At 25.3% G+C, this 22,590-nt stretch overlaps 2 protein-coding genes across 3 annotated transcripts; one reads left to right on the top strand and one right to left on the bottom strand.

The window, feature by feature from the left end:
• Positions 1-2,708: 2,708 nt before the first annotated feature.
• On the bottom strand, positions 2,709-15,831 carry LOC129966548 (uncharacterized). The gene is made up of 5 exons (XM_056080992.1): positions 15,802-15,831; positions 13,947-14,024; positions 7,960-8,373; positions 7,647-7,772; positions 2,709-6,597 (listed from the first exon to the last, which is right to left on the bottom strand). Exons 2-5 carry the CDS (start codon positions 14,014-14,016, stop codon positions 6,242-6,244), a joined length of 966 nt encoding a protein of 321 aa, XP_055936967.1. The 5' UTR covers positions 14,017-14,024; positions 15,802-15,831; the 3' UTR covers positions 2,709-6,241.
• A 324-nt stretch (positions 15,832-16,155) lies between these two features.
• LOC129965682 (ADP-ribosylation factor 1) lies at positions 16,156-22,052 on the top strand. Of its 2 annotated transcripts, none has more exons than XM_056079786.1 (5): positions 16,156-16,290; positions 17,290-17,466; positions 18,532-18,642; positions 20,781-20,905; positions 21,570-22,052. In XM_056079786.1, exons 2-5 carry the CDS (start codon positions 17,319-17,321, stop codon positions 21,729-21,731), a joined length of 546 nt encoding a protein of 181 aa, XP_055935761.1. In that variant the 5' UTR covers positions 16,156-16,290; positions 17,290-17,318; the 3' UTR covers positions 21,732-22,052. The 2 variants fall into 2 exon arrangements, with proteins under 2 accessions (XP_055935761.1, XP_055935762.1); XM_056079787.1 differs by lacking the exon at positions 16,156-16,290 and adding an exon at positions 16,310-16,332.
• The last annotated feature ends 538 nt before the right edge of the window (positions 22,053-22,590 follow it).

The following is a 22,590-nucleotide window of genomic DNA, read 5'->3' on the forward strand; positions in this document are numbered from 1 at the left end:
TAATGTTCTTTCATAGTCAAATCACTCAAAATAACCTAACATTTGCAGGATTTATTTTTGATTTTGTATTTGTAACAAGTTTTGGTTTCATACTCTTACAAAAGAAAAGAACATTGAAATAATTTCGCACTAATTTTAAAACAAAGGTCAATAATTACATATCATGATAAGCAGCAATTTAATGGAAGACAACTTTAATGCAAATGTTTGTTTCACGGGATAAGTTTTATAAAATTAGGTTCTGATGAATCGTGGTTACTACATTTGTTCTTAATATGCATCTAAGAAGAGCCTATTCTTCCCACAAATATTTCGTTTGTGAAAGGAATTAAATGCAGTCAAATCTCACATAAAGGGTGATTGGCACAGCGAGAAAAACAAAATTTAAAAAACAGACTCGCTTAACGACTGATATTTCGCAGAACGAGTGGAAAGGAGACACCGTGAATCAGATACCAAATCAGCCTGCATCAGTGTGTGATGGACGCTTGTTTGAAAAAAACCCTTTATAGAAAAAGTTTCGACCAGATAGCGTTGTCGAGCGCGACTCCGGGAGGTTTGAGCTATTGCCTTTGATGCCAGAATCAACGAGATTGTGTCTGTGGCAAAGATTATGGGGCAACAGGTCGATAGTAAAGACATTGATGAGCTGGTAGAACATAACTAAAACTACCAAAGATCTTATAGAACTGTATTCTGTGTCACAGCATAAAGCTGCAGAAGAGATTTGGTCTGGAGAGAAGAACTCTATAGAACAACAATCTTCCAGTAAAATGAGGGAGATGTTGAAAGTATGGGAAGTGATTGCATCGCATATTAAAAAGCACCACCCTTATAAGGAAGTAGTTATGTACTGTTAGAAATTCATTTAATAATAATGTTGTCACATTTTAGTAACCAAAGACAAATATGGTTAGACATTTTTTTTTTTTAAAAAAAGGATACATTATAAATAATAAATCACACTATTATAAATTTGTTTCAGGTTTGTTGTTTTTTTTTTTGGAGTGGAACGCATTTTTTCCATTTTATATAGATTTCTATTTATATAAAAGAAAACCCCTTTTTCTTTTAACGGGTGTTTGCATAACTAGTAAGATTCGGAAATGAATTATGCTGGTTAAGTGTAGTTTCACAGTATTTTATTGTTTTAACATCGAGTTCCTGGTGGTTTTCACATACTTAGTTTTTGGATTTTCCCAACATTCATTTTGCATACAGATCTGGATCTACAAAATCTATCAAAACATTTCTGTATTTTATTCTCTTATGTTTTGTGTTTTCCGCCATTATCATAATCCTAACTGATCCACTGGATATAACTGCTAAATGCGCGCTATGTTACGAATGTCTGTTCTACATTATCCACGGATGAAGTACTGGCTCATAGTTTCTAAAGCACTATCAAAGATTATGGGGTTGAGTTGATAGTGATCTGGTTGATTGTAAAAACTAAAATAAATTTAAAACAAAAGCACAACAAATCAAATTAAAATTAAAATTGGTGAGCAAGTATCCCATCTAAAATGAGATATTTTTGATGAAATATATATTTAAATACTCAGTATACAAATTTTACAGTTGATATTCATTTTTAGTGATAATTTTTTGTGGAAAACCTGCTTGCAGATACTCATTTTTTTATACATTACTTTATTATCATTAATAATAACACTTTTACTTTTAAAAAAATTATATTTTTAATTAAAGTATGATTATATTTTTAAAACATTTACAATTAAAACAGTACAATTGCATGTTTTAAAATAAATTATGCAATGATGATGAATAAAATTGAAATGGAAACAATTAGCAGAAATCCTTTAATTTAAAAAAAATTAGACATCTTCGACAGTTACCGTTAAAAACATTAATTTAGTCATATCAACCAACTTGGATGAAAAATGTCTTACCGAAACGAATGGAAGTATCATTTTCAATTATTACACTTGCAAAATGGTGAAATTGGTCTAGTTGCTGAGACTGGGAGTTATATCAAGCTTTTATTTAATTAACATAAAAGAAGGATAGTGACATTGTGAGGTTTCAAATGAAATAAAAATTGGCAAGACTGGTAAAGTGGTCAGAGCTGAGAAATGACATGGTTATTCTAATTATTTAAAATACATAGACTATTTTTCATTATCATTTTTTAGGAAAGTTAGATATTGGCAGTTTTCCTTTTTGAAAACTTTGGGTTCTCATTAAAAAAAAGCATAACTAACAGATAATTTCTTCAGTAAATTCCATCAGCAAGCACACAATTTCCGATTATTGCCACTGATAATATTTTTAATACTGCAGGAAGTCTGACAAATTACAAATTATTTTTTAGAAAACTAAGAACACACACACACATATATATAAACAGCTTTTTATTTAGAGAGGTAAACATTATTAAGTAATTTATTATAATGATATTTGAAAGTTCAATTTGTGCATGTCTGCATGTAACAAAAAGAAACATTCACACAATTTTCTTGATTAATTCACGATATTTCATTAATTTTGCTCTGTGGATAAAAATGGTTTTAATATATGTCAAAAAAAATTTTTTTTAATTATTTTAACATGTAAAAAGGATTAAAAGTAAATAACATGTATACTGAGTATTTTTGTTACTGTTATTTTCTTAAAATTTAACGGAAGACAGAGAAATGAAAACAGAAATAAGTAAACAGCTTTTTATGGTAAATATTTTAATTTCATATTTACACAAGGCACGTGTCAATATAACAGTTGTTTTATCACAGGAATATAAATTGGGACTACATAAAAAATTAATTTTAAAAAATTCTTTATAAAACCTTAAATATACAATTTCTTTGTGACCTTACAACAAATTATTTTCTATTTTGTAACAGTAACTTTCAGAACATGAAATGTACATATATCACTGATAAATAAGAATACTATAAATATAATACTGATAAATCGGTATATTACACAATATATGCAAACATAAGATAATATCACCGATTATAAATTACTGGCTATAATAATGTCACAGGGTTTTCTGCAGGGGGAAAATATAACTAGAAAATGAAAGTCAACAAAACATAGGAATAAAAATTTCATTAAAATCACAAATTTCATGATTACTAGGAAAAAATAATTTAGATGATGAATAATTCAGATCCAAAGTAATATTAAAAACACCAAACAAAATAGAAATATTTGATATTTACTAATTTTTTATGAAATAATTATGAAACATTCACATATTAAAAGTGAAGACTTGGAAAGAAAGAAAGAAACAAAAAGTTTCTTTTTCAAGAATTTGTTTAAATTAATCATTATAACAAATATAATTAATAAGTTATTATTTATTATTACAGTTGATTATAATTTACTGAATCACTATTACAATTTTCTTTGAATAACAACATTAAAAATGACACTGTATGTATACATTAAAATAGTAGAAGCCATTAGTTTTAAAATTGGTATCTTCAACGGCATTTATCTTTTAAAATTATTGCCGAACATCTAAGTGCCAAATGCACTGATATGTAAACATTTATGGGACATTGAAATATTTCACTTCTCAGAGATAGCACCTGATACAGGATGTTAGTAAATCAGACTATATTGTTGCAATATATATAATTACAGATAGAGAAAAATAATCGAAATTATGATATACTTCTATGCAGTGTATCCAAGATAACAATATATGTGTCTCATAAAGATACATAAAATAATTAAGTCCTTATACATACTGAAGTTTGATTAATAATTTATAAGCAATAATAACAATTTCTCAGTTTTACTTTGCATCAAAAGAAACATATCTTATCCTCATTTTTTGTTATATACATAAGAAACAGATTATTCTACCTAAACTGTTTTTAGTTTCTTTGGTTTAAAATTAAAAAATAGGAAAAAAAAAATACAGGCATATGAATGAAAGTATATTCATAAGCAGGCATATTCACATAGTACTAGAGTTCATAAATAATGAAATAAGATTACAAATATTCTAAAAATAAAATTTCTTCACAATTAATCCACTTCAAAATAGACAGCAAATTTTCAAAGAGAATTTTATAGAGCTACCTGCTTAATAATTTATTCTATGCCATTTCAAAATATTGCACAAAATGCATAATATGTTATATGATTATCCAAAATAACTAAATTAATATGTGTACAGATTTCTATTAATAAACATTTGTTTTAAATAGAAGCTTATACATTGATAAAGAGCATATGTAAAAAATTAAAGCTATAAATTCAGTTTTAATCCATGCATTAGAGTAATTGCACTGATATAACACCTAGTATAAAACAAAATAATATAACAATGTGGGAAATAAATTATGGGTGACATAAAGAAGGGCACCTTAAAATATGATATTCACAATCACTATCTTCTCAATTCTTTAATATTATTAAGCTAGAGCTGTTTTGAAAATAATACTACTTTGAAGTGTTGCAATTAAAGTTGCTAAGCAAAAAGATGTTCAATTAAAAAATAACTCATTTTTAAATAGAAGTACATTTACTTATTTAAAGGAGACAATAAAATTTTCGGATTAATTTAGGTCACAAAATGTTTTCTATAACGAAAGTTAATGGCAAATTTTTTAAAAGCTCAATTATAAAGAAAGAAGGCAAGCATAATCTGGACAAATACATACATAAGATTCGTTTATCTTTAAAAAGTAAAATGGAATGTTAAAAAAAATTGTAAAAAAAACTTTAGTAAAATTATTTATAGCTAAATATATCAGCAGATATCTGTAGATTGAGAATGCTAGGCACACAAAACATCTTAATGCTTTTTTAAGTGTGTATATATATATACACACACACACACTTTAAAAGAAATGAAAATATTTCTATTTTAAGAAAACAAGTATGATAACCATTATAAATTGAAGAGTTTTAAACACATTTCTTTACAAAATATTTTAATTTATTCTTATTCTAATTATTCGTTATGTATATATGTACTTCTGACAGCTAAGTTCTTTTCATCTACAAAACCCTTAAAACCAAAGCAATGAGTAAGAACTGAAAGTTAAAATGTTACTCAAAATTCTGTACATCTCACCACTTTTGGAAAAAATTAGAAAGAATATATATACATATAAAAAAGGCAATACAGATTATCTCTATAACTGTGAATAATGTATATTAGTTGATAAAAAACATAAAAAATGATAGATATAAACAAACATAATCCAAAGCAAGTAACTGGATTTCCTAAAAACCATACAATAAAAACCTAAAAATAAGCCTAACAAACAATAACTCAACAAGAATTGTAAATTACTTAAACAGTAACTATAAATGAATGAATCTGATAAGATTACAAAAGAGAAAGCTCAACACAAAACATTAAAGATATCCAAACATTCAATATACTGCAGGTTATTACAAAATACACAACTTTAAGAAAGCAAGCTTATCTCAACTTGGTTACATTTGTTTCTCTAATTATTACTTTCTTAAAAAATTCCTACTTTTGTTGAAACATAGATCATTCACAGCTATATGAATCTAAATTATTCCAGCACTGGGACAAAAATTTTAACTACACAGTGTCAATATTCTAATTCTTGATACACAAATATATTATTAAAAATATTTAAAATACTTCAATACAAACATCACAAATACAAAATTGTTGTTTTCCAAGCTAATACTTGAAAATCTTACAAAACACATATTACATTACAATGTAAGCAAATAACTGCTTAAAAAGAGAATAATTTAAAATTGTGATTGTTTTGAAATTGGCAATATTAAATAAAACGTTTCAGCTGCAAAGTAAGCTGAAAATAAACTGCCAAGTAAGCTGCTTGAATTAATTCAAAATTAAACAGAGAACATGCATTGAAGAACATTACAAAAATTAAAACAATATTTCCTTTAAAAAATAATAAAATGAAATAAGCAAACTTTTGCACATGAGTTTTTTCCATTAGTAATAAGAAGAGGAAGAAGAAAAGAATAGCTTAAAGAGAATAGCTTAATAATATTTAAAATTTGTAACTAATTAATTAATTCAGAAATATGAAACAACAGCTGAATTTAATTTCGTTAAAGTTATTTATTGCTATAAGGACTATTTTTTTAAAAGACCATTTAAAAACATGTATTTTAACATATAAAAAAAACCTTAAATTTTTTGCAGCTATTTAAAGGTACGAAATGGAAATATATTTAAGAAATATAAATTGTTGCACTCAGAATAAATTAATGTAACAAATTTTTATACTAATATCCATTATTATAAAAATTTGTTCTCTTGCGATTCCTGAATTTGAGAAGGTGAACGAATCTTCTTTGATTCAGTATTAACAGAATATTCATTATGCTGAACAGTTCCATAATTGCATGAATCATAAGATGTTCCTGGCCAGCAGATATTGGCAGCTTCAGAAGATGTCAAAAGACTAGATGATTCCCCACAGTCTGCAGCATTTAACAATGGAGTCGGATCATTTGGTAAAGTTACTAATTTCACAATATTTTGCGTGCCAGAAAAAGCCAAGTAAATCATGCAAGGGACAAATATAATAATAGCCAAAATGGCCCCAACAATGGCTACTATTCCCCAAACAGTATCTTTAACTGGAATTTCACCTGAAAGATTCAATTGAGAAAAAAATTTTACAATTCAAACTGCAAAAAATAAATAAATTATTTTAATAAATTTAAAAAATAAAATTACATTAATTATGGGATATAAATAAAGTTAACATATTTCAAAATAAATTCTTATTAAAACAATTTCTTAGAAAGACATGCATTGGAATTATGGTTTTTTACAAAAAGAAATTATTGGCATGATGCTAAGATTTATTATTATCATTATTGTCTTTATAATTTGATATGAAAAAAAAAAACATGAGGTGTTAATTATTGCAGTTTTTTATTAAAGAAAATAAGCAAAAATGACACTTTTATAAACACATTTTCTACAAATTTATTTTAATATTAAACCCATAATTTAAATAAATAATAAAGTTACCAAAAGTAATACATAATTCTAATTTTATAAAAGATGAAGCACACAAATTTTGTTTATAAGTATCACAGGAATTAAGAATCACAACTGAATAGAAAAAAATTATTACTAATTAAATAAAATCAAAAAATATACAAAATGAATCAGACATGATATTTAACAATCTTAAGGAAATGTAATATTTTAGCGTTTGCAAATTATAAATTAAGATCCACAAAATATTTAAACAATTGATTCCAAAAAAATTACAACAGATAGAGCAAAATTTACTCAGAAACATCTATAACGCTAATATTCAAAATTCATTAAAAAATTCACTACTTAGTGTTACACTTTATTCTTCCCCACCACCCTTCTCTCTCTCTCTTTTCTTTTGAAATAACATTCACCTAAATAATAAGCCTAAGAAAATATATTTAAACAAGGAAAAATGATTTCTTAAGTACAGCAGTTATTACAATGTATGAATTTCATAATTCCCATATCAAATATTTTTCATAATTTGATTTTAATGTGGCAAAAGTTTTAAAATGCATTGAATCTTTTTTTTATGTATACAAATCCAAGAAATGTAGTAATTTAGATATATATGAAAAGTATTTAACTATTCTAAGAAAATTCTGGAAATCAAGGTAGGCTTAGAAAAAAAAAAAGAAATACATACATTTGGTCTCATCTGACAGATCACCACAATTATTGTGCCCATCACACACAAAATTATACAAAATGCAATGCTTGTTTTCACATAAAAATTTGTGCTTGTCGCGACAAGCTCCAGTCAAAGGATTTGCTATAAAAAAATAAATAAAATATTAATTTAATTCTAATATATTTAACAAAAATATTTAAATTAAAAACAACTGCACAAAACATGAATTGATTGAACGTGAATTAAAGAAATAAATAATTTGTTAAAATTACAATTTACTAAATTAATGAAATAAAAATATTTAAAAATACATATAATTTTTTTTTACCTAAATCATAAACAGTATAATGTGCTTTGAATCCTGTTACATTCTGTGGCACTGTTACATTAGCACTGATGAACTTCAACGTCATATTGTTGAAGTTTCCAGATTCAAATTTCAGACCTTCACAATTTTCATTGGAGCATACTTGCTGTCCAGCAAGAATAGCATTAGAATTTCCACTATCATAAAAAACTGTCAAGTTGTCCATACTTGAATTCCTCAAACTGACATTGGAAAAAGTCAATAAAATATAATGATTCGATTCAGTAGCAAAAGTAACAGAACAATTCATGTCAGGCATATACCATGAACTAGATTCTGGTTGAGGTGTCATCACGATGGAACCAGAGGAATGAATTCCATCACTCGGGAAAATATCAGGATTACTCTCATTGAGGCAATATTTCAGATAAGAAACTAGAAAAAAAAACTTTTTAAATATAATGTCATAAATAATTCAAATTAAAAAATAACTGACCTCTGACTGTTAAACAGCTTAATCAACTTGCTTAAGTACTTGCAAAATAATAATAATACAATTTTAACACTTTAATATCAAATTTAATTTAAAATGTAGATTTCAAATTTTTTTTTTTTTTTTTTTGAATGATTAAGATAGCTGAATAGTAAAATTATCTTTTAACTTTTATTTTTATTCAGAAATTTTTTTTAAAAAAATAGTAAAAAAAGTTATTTTGAAATTTTCTTACAAATACATATTTAAAAGAATTTTTTTATAAAATAAAATATCTAAAAATACAGATTTTGCCCCTTAAATTCTTTGCATTACAAGAAAAATAAATCTAAGGAAAATAGAAAAAATTTCAAAATAACAACATTTCGGCTTCAAAATCTAATAGATGGTATATGGCAATTGAAAATTGTTTATGAGTTTGAAAATACATATTGAGAGATATGGGTGGGGGAGGAAAAGCAAAGAAAGAATGAAAAAAATTAATTATTATATCTTATTAAATATACTCATTTTATGGAAAATTTCAATTTCAGTAAGTTCTTCAATGAAACATACTCTCATTTAATAAATATCCATATTACAGAAAGCAATAAGAATTTTCAGAATTTTAGTATAATTATAAATATTATTAACCATGTGAAAATGAAATAAACAATAGCCTTCAAAATTGTGTAACTTTGAAATTTAGCAAAAATTAGATTACAAAGCAAGAAAGTTAATAAATAGTTTAATATGTGTTTTAATGTATAGTAATATTCAAATGGCTTTATTATAAACATTTAAGACAAATTTTAAGTAATAAATGCTTAACCTACCAAAAACAATTATGTATTAAAAATATATTAATTAAGAAATTTATTATGAATGATATGTTAACTTTTAAAAACTTAATATAAAGACGTAATAAAAAATTTTGATCAATTAATATAATGAAGATTTGTTTTAAAAAATCCATGTCATTAATTTCTTAACTTTGACTTATATTAGATTTAGAGAAAGTTCTATTCAAAGCAATTTGATAAATGAATTAAAATCTTGAAAATGAGGAAAAATGAATTCAGACGTTCTGATTATCTTAAATTTATTATCTTATAACTCGGAATGGGAAAAAAGATAAGAAATTTAAAAGACACAACTTTAGTTTTAAAAAACTATGGAATGATGCATGGTTTGTGATGCTCAATAGTCATTCTGGAAAGCATAGAAGTCATTAAAATTCATGAATTCTTATGTTTGAAATGGAAATTTGAACTTCAGTAAACTTTTCATTAATCATTCATTTCATCATTTCTTGCATCAAATTTATTTTTCCAAATAGATGAGAACTTTTAACCTGATGAGAATGGAGAAATTGAATTGTATATATAAAATAAAAAGCCTCATAACAAAATTATAAATTTTTTTACCAATTATATTATGACTAATATATAATTACTTCTAGTATAATTCTTCTAAAGAGGAATTAGCATCGGTGTGTTGGTGTTCTATAGGAAAACTATGAGATCAAAAACTACCAAAAATATTATGAAAGATGCTTTTCAGAGCAATTTTTTTTTCTTGGAAATTTTAATTCATTAAAAATTAAGTAAAATGTTGACATTTTCCCATCATAACTCGCTAAATTATTATAATAAAAATGATTTTTAAACTTTCAAGCTCAAAAAAATTATCTTTCCAATAACACTAATTTAGTTATCATCAAATTTTCTGTCTAATTTTAATTTTTAAAAATATTTTAAAATATATTTTATAATAATATTTTCAGTATTGCAATGAAACTTAAATAATCTTCATTAGTGTTTTAAATAATTGATCCAGGAATTTCCTTCCATTTTTGGTGATTAAAATATGAAAATTTAGATTATTTTTCTTGAAATTTTTGAAGTCTTGTTGCAATTACAGTTAAAGATTAATTTCAGCTCCTTAATCAGTATACAATGATGACATATCTTTAAAATTCTTGCTTTTTTAAGAATGGCTGCTCTTTTCTTTCATAGAACCACACCTTTAGTTTGAAATTTTGGATTCTTATTTCAATACATTTAATTCTTTTACAGAATCTAAGAAATTTTATTGTATTAATAATATAAATATGAAGTATATTCTGTAATACATACAAAATTTCAATTCTAAATGATTCTGCTTTCTATGCTTATAATTTTTATGATGATGTTTCAATATATTAAAAAAGTTGTTGAATTATAGATAATCACCTCTCATTTCAAATTGACATTCAAATTTTAAGTGAATGACAGAAAATTAGAGAAGCGTTTAGCACAAAAAACAAAATGTTGCAAGGCTTCAAAAATACTATGATATATATATTTATCAAAATTTGAAATTCAAAAACATTTTCCTGAGGAAGCCATTAAGACCAAGTTATGTATAAAAGACATAATTGGAATTCTTAGCAATTATTAATCCTGGTAAACCATCTAGACATTAAAGATGGATAACAAAAGAAGAAAACATCTATGCAAAAATTACATCATGTATTTACCAGATAGTTCTATTTTCTTCCATTCTATATAGTTCACAAAAATTTATTAATACTAAATAAACAGAAAGCACATTTCTAAAGGAATGGAAAGAGGGATAATATTTGCAATAAAAAAAATTAAATACTGTCTAACAGAAAATTAAAACAATAATGGAAGAATTAAAAGTATATTTCAATGCAATTAAATAAGCATTTTAGAAAAATAGTTTCTATATTATTTTCACTTTTGCTCAGTAAAATTTAAGACTGCATAAAATAAATCTCACTTCTTTGATATTTAGTAATCATAAATATTGCAAAATATGATAACTGAGAAAAGATTTATCTAGCCCATCATAGATGTGTTATATAACATGAAACAAGATACAAGCGCATGGTTATGAATCAAGCATAAAAAAACAATATCAATATTACAATGATATTTAAACTTGTAAGAGAACATGCTACGATTTTTAATCTGAACAATAAATAAATAAAGTAGATAAATTACATTTTTTATATAAAATTAAATCTTTGTAAAATAAGGAACCTTTTTCTATGAAATTTTTAAAGAATCATATAATATATATGCAGGTTAAATTATAGCTCTGAAATTTAAATTGCAACTTTAACTCTGTTTATAGACAAGGATATTGAAGTCATTCAAAAGTTGACTTATATTTGTTGAAAATCCATTTTTTACAATTAAATTTCATTATAATGATTATTAAGCAATACTTTCTTATTTATTTTTCAAGTTCTGGTATACAGTAAAAATTTCTGATGGGAAGAGTCACACTAGGACTATAAGATCTTAGGGGATGGCATGGAAATAAATCTTTAAATGTCTTGAAGCAGTAGGTGATGCGTGGGGAGAGAAGCTGGGATCTTGTCCTTAGCTGTCCAGTAACATAACAATTATACCATCGTTCGGGTAGAAGAATTGTTAACTGGCTTATATGCTATTCACCACAGTACTCTCCCTCCAGTGAGTCGAAGGTGAGACGAACGATATGGCTGTTAAGTGGTGATATATTAAGTTATTAGTAGCTGCTGTTTTAATGGGCCTACCCAGTTGATTAGCGCCAAGCATTATGGCATGCATTTTGTGGGATCTGATGTGCCAAATGTGTCTGGCGACTTTGGGTTGCTGCATCAAGTGAGTCTGACGACTTTGGTTTGCTGCGTCAAGTGAATCTGACGACTTTGATTTAGCTGTGTCAAGTGAATCTGACGACTTTGATTTAGCTGTGTCAAGTGAATCTGACGACTTTGATTTAGCTGTGTCAAGTGAGTCTGACGACTTTGGTTGCAGGTAGATGGGGCCACAACAGCTGATCAGAAGGTTGAAGGTTCATCGTCCGAGGTCACCAATGAGGCGATAGGCGATGCACGGGGATAGAACCTGAGACCTTGTGGTTAGCAGTCCAGTAACTTAACAACTATACCAAAACGATCGTTTGGGTAGAAGCTATTCACCACAGTCTATAAAGCTTTTTAAAATCAAACATACAGAAGTGGCAAAAAATAATAACATATTCTCGGCACCAATTACAAATGCAAAGTCATCAATGTCAACAAAGGATTTTTAAGAAATCATATTATACCTTGAGCACAACTTATTTTTGCTATAATCAATGTAGGAACATGAAAATTTAAAACATAAAATAAGGTTTTGGGTACAAAAAGTTTAAGAAGACCAAGAATAGATGATTCAAAGATAAATTTGGAAAAGTGAATTTTTAAATTGGGCTTCTAAGAAGATTAAATTATTGTACAGAAAAACAACTTACCTCATGAACAAAAAATGCAGTGCCTCAAATCAACAAGATAATTTATTTTTTATTGCTTAAGTCATTAAAGATTATTACTTGAATACAATGATATAGCTTATTTATTATTTTTTTTTATTTGTAGTTTTTTCAAGATATATTAAAAAAGCTTAGTTATTTCAAATATTTTTCCTCTTCAAATACAGTATAATTTAGTCTTTTTTTTATTTTAATTAATTTTATCAATATTTTTTCATTCATAATTTTTTAATTAGATATATTCTTAAATAGATTTTGAAAAGTAGAGCCAACTTTTCTTTAAAAAAGAAATCATAATCTTTGTTTATAGTTTAGAAATGACTAAAAAGAGCTTCAAAATTTGATATACCAGTTTATATGGCTATTTCAACATATTTTATTCTCTTGTGTGCATTACTTTATAAATAATCAAAGTAACTACTTGCATCGATCATTAATTTCTTCATCTTCTTCAAGTACAATCCAACCCATCTTTGACTGACATTATCACTTCATTTCAATGAAATAAAAAATCACATACTATGATATTTGAACATTAACAATGTATATTTAGAAAAAAAAAAAAAAACTTTTTTTTTTTTTTTTTTTTTTTTTGTCAAATTAGTGATTAAAATATTTTAAGCTTTAAAAAATTGTAGTGCAGATTTTTTGCTAAAAAGTTTTCCTTAGTGGCCTTCGAAAATAAATCTATAATTTATTTATCGTATCAAACCTGGTATCTTTTCTACAGATGCATTTCATTCTTCTCTGGATCTAGAACAGATCCTATATATACAGTAATTCCTTTCAACTTTTAATATACAAATTTATTTTAAATTTAAAAAAAAAATTAGAAGCCTGTACATGATATTTAAAAATTTTTTTAAAAAATCTAAAATTCAAAAAAAATTATTTTTGCAGATCAGAATTTTCTAAATTAAGTTGGCAAGATATGAAATAACAGAGAGAGATACAGCATTTGCTATAAATCAGTAATTCCAGCTTTTTTGCACTATTTGTAACAGAATATAAAGAATAATACATAAATATAAATAATATAAAGAAAATAATCATAATATATATATATATATATATATATATATATATATAATAAAATTTACAACATAATAAGAAAAGTAATAATACATAATGAAGTTAAAATGTTGAGCTTCAAAAATCCTTTTAAATATAATGAATATGTTAAAAATTATCTGTTAGAAAGAAACTAAATACATATTGCACTTACCTTCATATGTTGAAGCAGAATGAAGACAATTTATTAAAATAAAGACTGGTACACAAAAAATGAAATTCATAGTAAATGCTGGAAAGAAAAGAGAAAGAAAAATACTTTAAAAAATAAAATTTTAGAATATGGATCTAAATGATCAAATCTGCTAGAAAACAATAGAGTATAATTAGAGCCATGCAATATTACTTACATCAAATATTTAAAGGCCAAATTTTTAAAAACAGTGCTATTAATTAGAAACATCAGATACATAGTATTGCAACATAAATGATTTCTTTTCATTTAAAATAAATAAATAATATAATAAACCTATAGTCAAATTCAAAAATTTATTCTTTATTTTTTAAATTCAAATATATAACATGTTCCGGTTCTCTGATATACACAGTAAATTTATCATGAATAGACAGTTTAATTCATAAAGTGTGTCATAAAACACTTATGAAATTGGAATAAAGCTGATTTCTTCTTCAATTGATACAATAAAAAAATATATTTAAAAAATCGATTATCTCCGATTCAAAACTGAATGCATGGTAAGCTTAGGAAACTGCCATTATGCTTTTTTTTTTACAATTGGATGTTTTTTTTTTTTTTTTTTGTTTTTTTTGCTGAATCGAATTTGTAGAAACATTTTTAATATAGTCTCTGCCAGATCTAAAACCACATAATTTGTCAAAAATAATATACTTCACAAAGGATATTAATAGATCATTATATATATTAACATAAAGCATGCCATTATTTAAATAATGTTTCAGAAAGTGATTTAAAATGGACACAGAATGCACAAATCTTGTAATTTTTTTTTTTTTTAATCATTTAACAACTTATATGCATCAAAGCAATGGGATTTTCATGTAGGATTTTAATGAAATTTTTTAAAAAATAGGTAATGCTTTCTATAGGAAGCAAGATAAAACTGTGAGTATTTAAATATTAATTAATAAAAAAATATAAGGACTCACTAGAACAAAGAATAAATAATGTACAATGCAACTTAATTAGCATATCCATGACATTAATGAGTTAAAACAATTAAGATCAAACAAAGCCTCTAGTTCAAAGCATTAGAACATTGAAAATGTCTATACTTGAAAAAAAAATCAAACCAAGACAGAGAAATAATGTAAATCTATGAAAATATAGCTTCAATCTCATTTAAAAAAGCTTCGGAAAATAACTATACCTTTAACAATTTTCAATGAAATAATTAAAAAAATATTAAAATTCACATTTAATTTTATATACTGCAATAAGAAATGTTCTATATTATTGAAAAACACAGAAAAGTGATCTGTTCGAACACGATCGAAACACTATTAATCATTAAATCGATTCTCAATGGTATTTATGAAGAATTTTTTTGTTTTGTTTTGCTTTGAAAATAAAAAAATGTTGTTTTGAAATAAAAACAGAGTTCTATTTTATTGTCAGCTATTTACTTGTTTAAAAAAAACAAAAAACTAAAGCTATGGCAAAGCATTTTAATAAATTACTTGCAAGTTTTATAACAAAAGAATCCAAATATAAGCTGAACAGCAATCAATTCTCGCTATATTTTATGCTTAATACATATACATAAATAAATTATTAAAAAAAAAATCTTTTTTAGTTTTAAATTGAACTGGCAAAGTATTAGTCATCATCACATGAAATAGTTACGTATTAAAAAATGACGTAACAGAATCCATGTCTTTAGATTATATATATTTTTAAAAATGCTTAATTTATTTCATTAAAAAAAACTATATTAATAAGGGATGAATACTAATTTATTCAAATATAATGACACAGATCAATTATAATAAACAAAATTAAATGTCATTAAAATCAAAACATTGCATACAAGCAAAACATCCGAATTCCCGAAAGTCACAGTTACATTTCTCTGTGGATGACACTAAGAAAAATCAACATACTTAATTTAAAAAAATAAAAATCATACTAATAATGAAAGAAAAATTATTAAGATTTATAATTATTTTACTGCAAAAATACTACTCTAAAAGCACAAAGAAATCATCATAATTCTATATGTTGATAGTGAATCCTTTTTTCTTTTGAAAAAAAAAATCTTGAATATTAAAATTTTATAGAATTTATATAATATGTTATTTCATATTTTGTTAGATAGTATATATTTTTCTCTTACTCAAAATGAATAAAAATACATATAAAGTATGTTTACTGAACGAACTATTTTTCCTGTTCGAAATCAAAAACTAGAAAAAGAAGGTTACGGATGTTGCAACGCGTACCCACCAATGACTAGACGTGGCATAAGCCTTGTCAACTCCTTTCTATGCCCGCCATTTTCTGCGTATTAGCATTACCGGTAAGTGAGGAAATTTCCGCCTTTTGATACATTAAAATCGAGGTATTTATATTGAATTAAATTCATTTTACTTTTTATAAGTGTTTATAATAATATTTGAAAACTTTTATATTTATATAAAGAATTTTTATTAGGTAGAAGTTAGTGTAAATACGAGACTTGGGACCTTTAAATATCCTTGTGCTATTAGGGTAGAATTATATGTCTGTCGTCTGCCTTAGCAGTTTTAACGAAGTGGTTTTATCAAACATTCGCTTCTTTTCCTTAGTTTATATTTCAATTTTCAGTGGAAAAAGTTTAGAAAAATCGGTGTATTCTGTGTATCAACATTAGGTAATATATTATTATATGGTATTTCCCTTATCGTCATTCATTTTCGATATCGAAATATGAAGGCGTAGCACTTTTATATTTCATTTCTTTTGTGTATTTAAATATTGCTTTATAGGAAAGAAAAGTACGAAGAAAATACATAATTATATTTAGCTGTGTTATAAATTTCCGTGATTATTTCAAGGTAAAAAAAAAATGTTAAATCTTAATACTGACTCAAGAATTTTTATTAAACTCATTCATTTTAAATATATCAATAAAAAGTATCAATTGTATTCCATTGTTTCGCTAAATACATTTACTTATCAGTTCTAGTATTGCTCCGTCATGATATGACCCTGTTACATATGCATTCCGTAATCGAGTTTAGTTTTTATACGTAATTAATATTATTAAAACTTCAAATTCTGCATTTAAATAAATTTGTGGTTTAAATGCCAGGCCAAATTCAGGGCTTTTGTGTTTAAAAATTTTGTTTTATGTAAAGAATTCTCGTAAAGTAGCTACGCCCAAATGAAAACAGAATGTTTGCTATACGAAATTTCCTGTAGAGCTGCTTAAAACCGCTGTTTTAGAATTTAAGCTCATTAAAACTGTTCTAAATTATTTTTTATTATAACTGGTTTCATGAAGTATAGCTTGTAATTTTTTTATTTGTTTTCACAGTAAAAAGCTGTTAATCTGTAAAATTCATCATGGGAAATATTTTCGCCAATCTGTTTAAAGGCCTTTTTGGCAAAAAAGAGATGAGAATACTCATGGTTGGTTTGGATGCTGCTGGTAAAACAACTATTTTATACAAACTAAAGTTGGGAGAAATAGTTACTACAATTCCTACTATAGGTAAGTAAATATATAATGCTCTTAAATGTTTTCATGAGCTATTATCTTCATTTAATATTTTCAAAATATATATTTCTAATCTAATTATCAGCTTGAAATCAAATTTAATTCCTTGCATTTTGGTTTAATTTGTAATTTATTTTTATGGGAGAAAGTCATTTATTCATTTAAAGATATTTTATGTATAGTATTGAATGGAATTTGATACTTAAGTTAAATTTTTATTTTTTAAAATTTTGCACGGAAATTATTTAAATATGAATTTATTAACATTTGAATTCTGTTTTAAGTTTTCGACAACAGATTGTTCTATTTTTCTAACATTCCCATCTTAAATGTTTTGAAAAGTTGAGACAAGAATGTTTTGGAGATTTTCTATTCTCTTCCATTTCCTTTTTATTTAACTAGAAATTGCATTAGCCATTTAATTACTTCTTAAAATTTTGTTCTGTTAGGTGTATTTATTAGATGAGCCGTTTAATCTTTTTGAGGAAATTCTTACTTCTAGTTGTAAAGGTGATTTTACTATTATATTTCGGTTTATAGTAATATTAAAGAATAAAGATAATTTATACATATTAAGAGTTTTTTTTTTTCAATTTTAAAATTTATCTTTCTATTTCTTATAATACTCATGTAGGCGAAGAAAATAAAAATTGTTTTATATTGTGTATATTTTCCTTATTATATATTTAAAGTTATGTTAATGTATTTGAATAAATAAAGAGGTATAAGCATAGTCTTTTCTGTTTTTCCCAAAGTAAATATTCGTAGTTATTGTAAAATGTAAGGTTTTTTATTTAAGAAATGAACTGCTACAAATTATGAGAGAAGTATATGTGTATCATTTTATGGGATTTTGTAATTTTATTTGTTGAAAAAACATACGATTGTAGATGCATTGTTTTGCTAGCAAACTATGAAGAAAATAATTTATTTTCATGAAATGTTGTGGATGTTTTGAACTTTGTTGCCATAACTTATTTTTACTTTGAGTTTTTTTTTAAATTATATTTTGAACATTCTTTCTGTGATTATTCTTATTATATTTGTTTTTCTTTACAGGTTTTAATGTTGAAACTGTGGAGTACAAAAATATTAGTTTTACCGTATGGGATGTAGGTGGTCAAGATAAAATCAGACCTCTCTGGCGACATTATTTCCAGAACACTCAAGGTAACAAATTTAAAAGACATTTAATCACCGATGATTTAATTAAAGGCATTGATTTGGCTTGGCAATTTAATTGCTGAATAGCTATATATAAACACAATTTCTGTTGATATTACCTTAATAAGCTAATATTTAAAGTAAAGATAATAAAAAGGTTCATGACTTCATGAAAATCTTATTCCAATTTTACATGTGAAAGTATTACTTTTTCTTCCTATTGTTGTAAGAAATAAGTATTTAATGTTTTTTTTTATTATTATTATTGTCTTTTTCAGATAAAGTTTGCACATGAGAAATAATTTTAAGCTGAAGTCCTTTTTATATTAGAAATAAGTGTCCAAGTTTTGGACAACACTTCTATATTTAGAGCATATATTAAACGGAAAGATCAAAAAGATTTGGAATTCCAAAATAGTCCATTTTCTGCCTTAAATTAAAATCTTGTCATGATTCCTTTTTCACCAATATACAATATTGTTTATGATATATCCTAGTACAACATTTTACATGAAAATTTTATAAGCGAGAACAGATTGTATTTTACTTGTGTAAAACAAATAAAATTAAAAAGGTATATTAATTATTTATGAAATCTTACTCATTTGAAGGAAGAAAAAAAAATTGAAGCTTAAACATCAGAATGTAAAAGTTATGTAGATCGTCAGATAAAGTTCTAATTGCTGTGGATATCAAATATTTCATGGTCTATTTAAGATTAAGGTATTCAGTTGGAAAGTAATTAACATATATTGTAAAAGAATTTTTATTATAAGATTATTTTTGACTAAATTTTGTTTTTATTAAAACAAATGTGATTAAAATTATTTTGTCAAGAGCAGAAATTAATCATCCTACAAGAAAGCGAGAGAAATTCTAGGTTTAGATATTGATTCCATAATAAATAGTAATTGAGGATTTTATTTTGCTTTATTTGCAAATTATAAATTTATTTGATATTTTTCTTGATAATTAGCATTTAAAGTTATTCTCACAATTTAATAATTCATTGAGATAAAAAGGTTACAATATTAGATCTGTTTGAATGAGTTATTTATAAATGATTATCTTTAATTCGTATCTCTTAAGTTTGTGTGCTTATTATTGATCGATATTTTTAAAAGTTGTGAAAAATCAATAATATTAAATTGAAGAATAGGAATTTGTTGAAGATATAAGGAAACTGTCAACAGCTGCGATTTAAAAGTTCTAGAAAGTTATCGGTTCTTCAACATAACTTTTTAAAAACTAATATAACTGTTCTCATCAAACTTGTAAATTTGAAATGAAAATTTTAAGATTTAAAAGCTGTGAGCAAGTATTTCTATCCGTTTTTTTTTTTTTTTTTTTAAGTTATGTAAAGGTAATAAATATAAAGTTTTTAGCCATTCTGTGGATCTTTCCTCTGAATTTTGTATTCTAGCTGTTGTATCAAGCATATTGACAAGTTTGAAAGGGGATTTGAAATGAAGAGATAAAATTATTGAAGAAGTAACCTGGAGCTGATATAAATGTGCAAGTGATTCTCCCCTCCCTCCCTGTGTGAATTTGATTTAGTTGCTTGGAAAGTCAGTTGTAGAAAATTGGGGACTATAACCTATAATCACTTTTCCTAAGTTGATATTTAATGTAAAACTGGAATCAATAGTACTCCTTAGTTGACAAATATAGCAATATAAACATTGAGAAGAATATTATAATAATCTTTAAACTTGATTGTTTATGTGATTGTTAGTACTTTTCCTATAGCTTTTAATTATATGAATTTTAAGGAATTTTACCTTCAATCTCATTAAAATTTATGTATTTAAGGTAATTAAAGCCTTTCTTTCATTTTGATTTGCAGGATTTTGAGAAGGAAAGTCTATTCCCATTTTAAAGAATGCAAGATTTAATTTTTTTAATGATTGTTGACATCACAGAAAAATGTTACTAATTTGATAATTGTGAAGTTCGAAGCAAATTATATTGATAGTATTATATCTACTTTATGATCATTAAAAATGATATATAAAATATTTTGCCAGTATATTTTATTTGTGAATATGTTTTAAAAAAATTCATGAATTCTCCCTCTTTTATTATTTAAATCTATTTATCTTATTGAATCCCTGGTTAAATTCTTCTGTTAATTTCTTTTTTAGGATTGATCTTTGTAGTTGACAGCAATGATAGAGAGCGTATTGGAGAAGCTAGAGAAGAATTAATGAGAATGTTAGCTGAAGATGAGTTGAGAGATGCTGTACTTTTGATATTTGCTAACAAACAGGTGAATATGGCTTTGTCTTTCTATAATTGTTTTTAGGTGGTTTTTGAAAAAAATATTCTTGAAAACATTTTTATTCTTAGTTTTTGGTATATTTATATTGCATACATATAATATAAAGATTTTTGAAAAAAAATTTTATTAATAAATTCATATACAACGTGAAGTTAATGAGGAATAGGGTTTAAGTTTTAAATACTCTTAAAGGACGTTATTTGCATCTATTATTTGGTATTTTTGAAGAGGTATCTGCTAGTAGATATTCATGAAACAAGGATATATTGTCAAATTAATCATATCTAACAGGCTTGTATTACATTTTTAACCGCAGTAATTGCATGCAGTATGTCTTTGAATATATATATTTCATATAGATGGGGAAAATTGAAATATTTCATTTTATTGCATATAGAACATATTAGAATACATAGAAAATATTAATACCTGAGAATGTGATTCTTTTGAGTGTAGTTTAAACCACCTTTAAAAGAGAACTAATGGGAATGTATTCAAAATATTTCATTTATTACATATAAAGGTATCGCATGAATTTTTTTGCCATTAATATACACTTTAATTTTAATAATTAATAAGAACTGCTATGAACATAAAATCTGTCTTATTTTTAGTGTGTCCGAACAATCATAATTATGAATTATAATTTCAGGATCTCCCTAATGCTATGAATGCAGCAGAAATCACCGACAAACTTGGCCTCCATTCCTTACGAAATCGCAACTGGTACATTCAGGCTACATGTGCAACAAGTGGGGATGGATTGTATGAAGGCTTAGATTGGCTTTCTAACCAGTTGAAAAACCAAAAGTAACCATGGAACTCTTTCGAACAATTTCATATTGAGAACTTTAAAAACTTGAGCATGGAGAAGAAAAGTAAACAAAAATTCCATGGGAAAAAGTATTTTGTAGGAAAAAAAAAATCAAGCTGGTATTTTTCCCAGTATGCTATTGCTTCCCTTATTTATGAGCCTTCAACTGATATGTTATATTAAATCTGATTTCTTGAATTTATTTTTTATTCAGTTTAAGGCTTGTTCATCAGGGTTGCAACCTTGAAAGTGTAACGCCTAAGAAAAGATTTTTTTGAAAATGGCATATGTTTGTAAATAAATGAGTATTAAAACTTCTCAGCTTTGTGTTTAGGGCCCAAATGATCATCCATTTAACATTGTACTAAGATGTCTTATTACACTTATGTATTTGTTTTAGCTTTTAAGATAATTTATCGCATAAGAAAGTTTGCTCATATTTTGTCTGTGCTTGGTGAATGTGACAGGTAAATTGAATGAGCTGGTACTCGTTTCATCACAATAGATAGTTCACTGATTCAGAATGTTTCTTGTAATTTTCCTTCCAATAAAATTATCAAACACTTTATATAAATTGCTTTTTGTGAAAATCTACTTATTTTCCTTCCTACTTATTAAATTTTTACAATTTGAAAATCTGATACATTTACAGTTCATAATCATTTTATTTATTAATATTGCAAGAAACAATTCTCAGTTACTTTAGAATCACTTTCACTTTTTTTATACATAAATCTTTAAAATCATTCTTGGGAAGTGAGAAATGACATTCTTAAAGACAGTTAATGCTATTTTTTTTTTAATGATCAGCACAAATTTGTTTAAGTTGTGCTTTAAAAATGGTAGTGCAGGCTTGTGT

Source organism: Argiope bruennichi, chromosome 4 (assembly GCF_947563725.1).
Source record: "Argiope bruennichi chromosome 4, qqArgBrue1.1, whole genome shotgun sequence".
In the NCBI taxonomy this organism is placed as follows: Eukaryota; Metazoa; Arthropoda; class Arachnida; order Araneae; family Araneidae; genus Argiope; species Argiope bruennichi.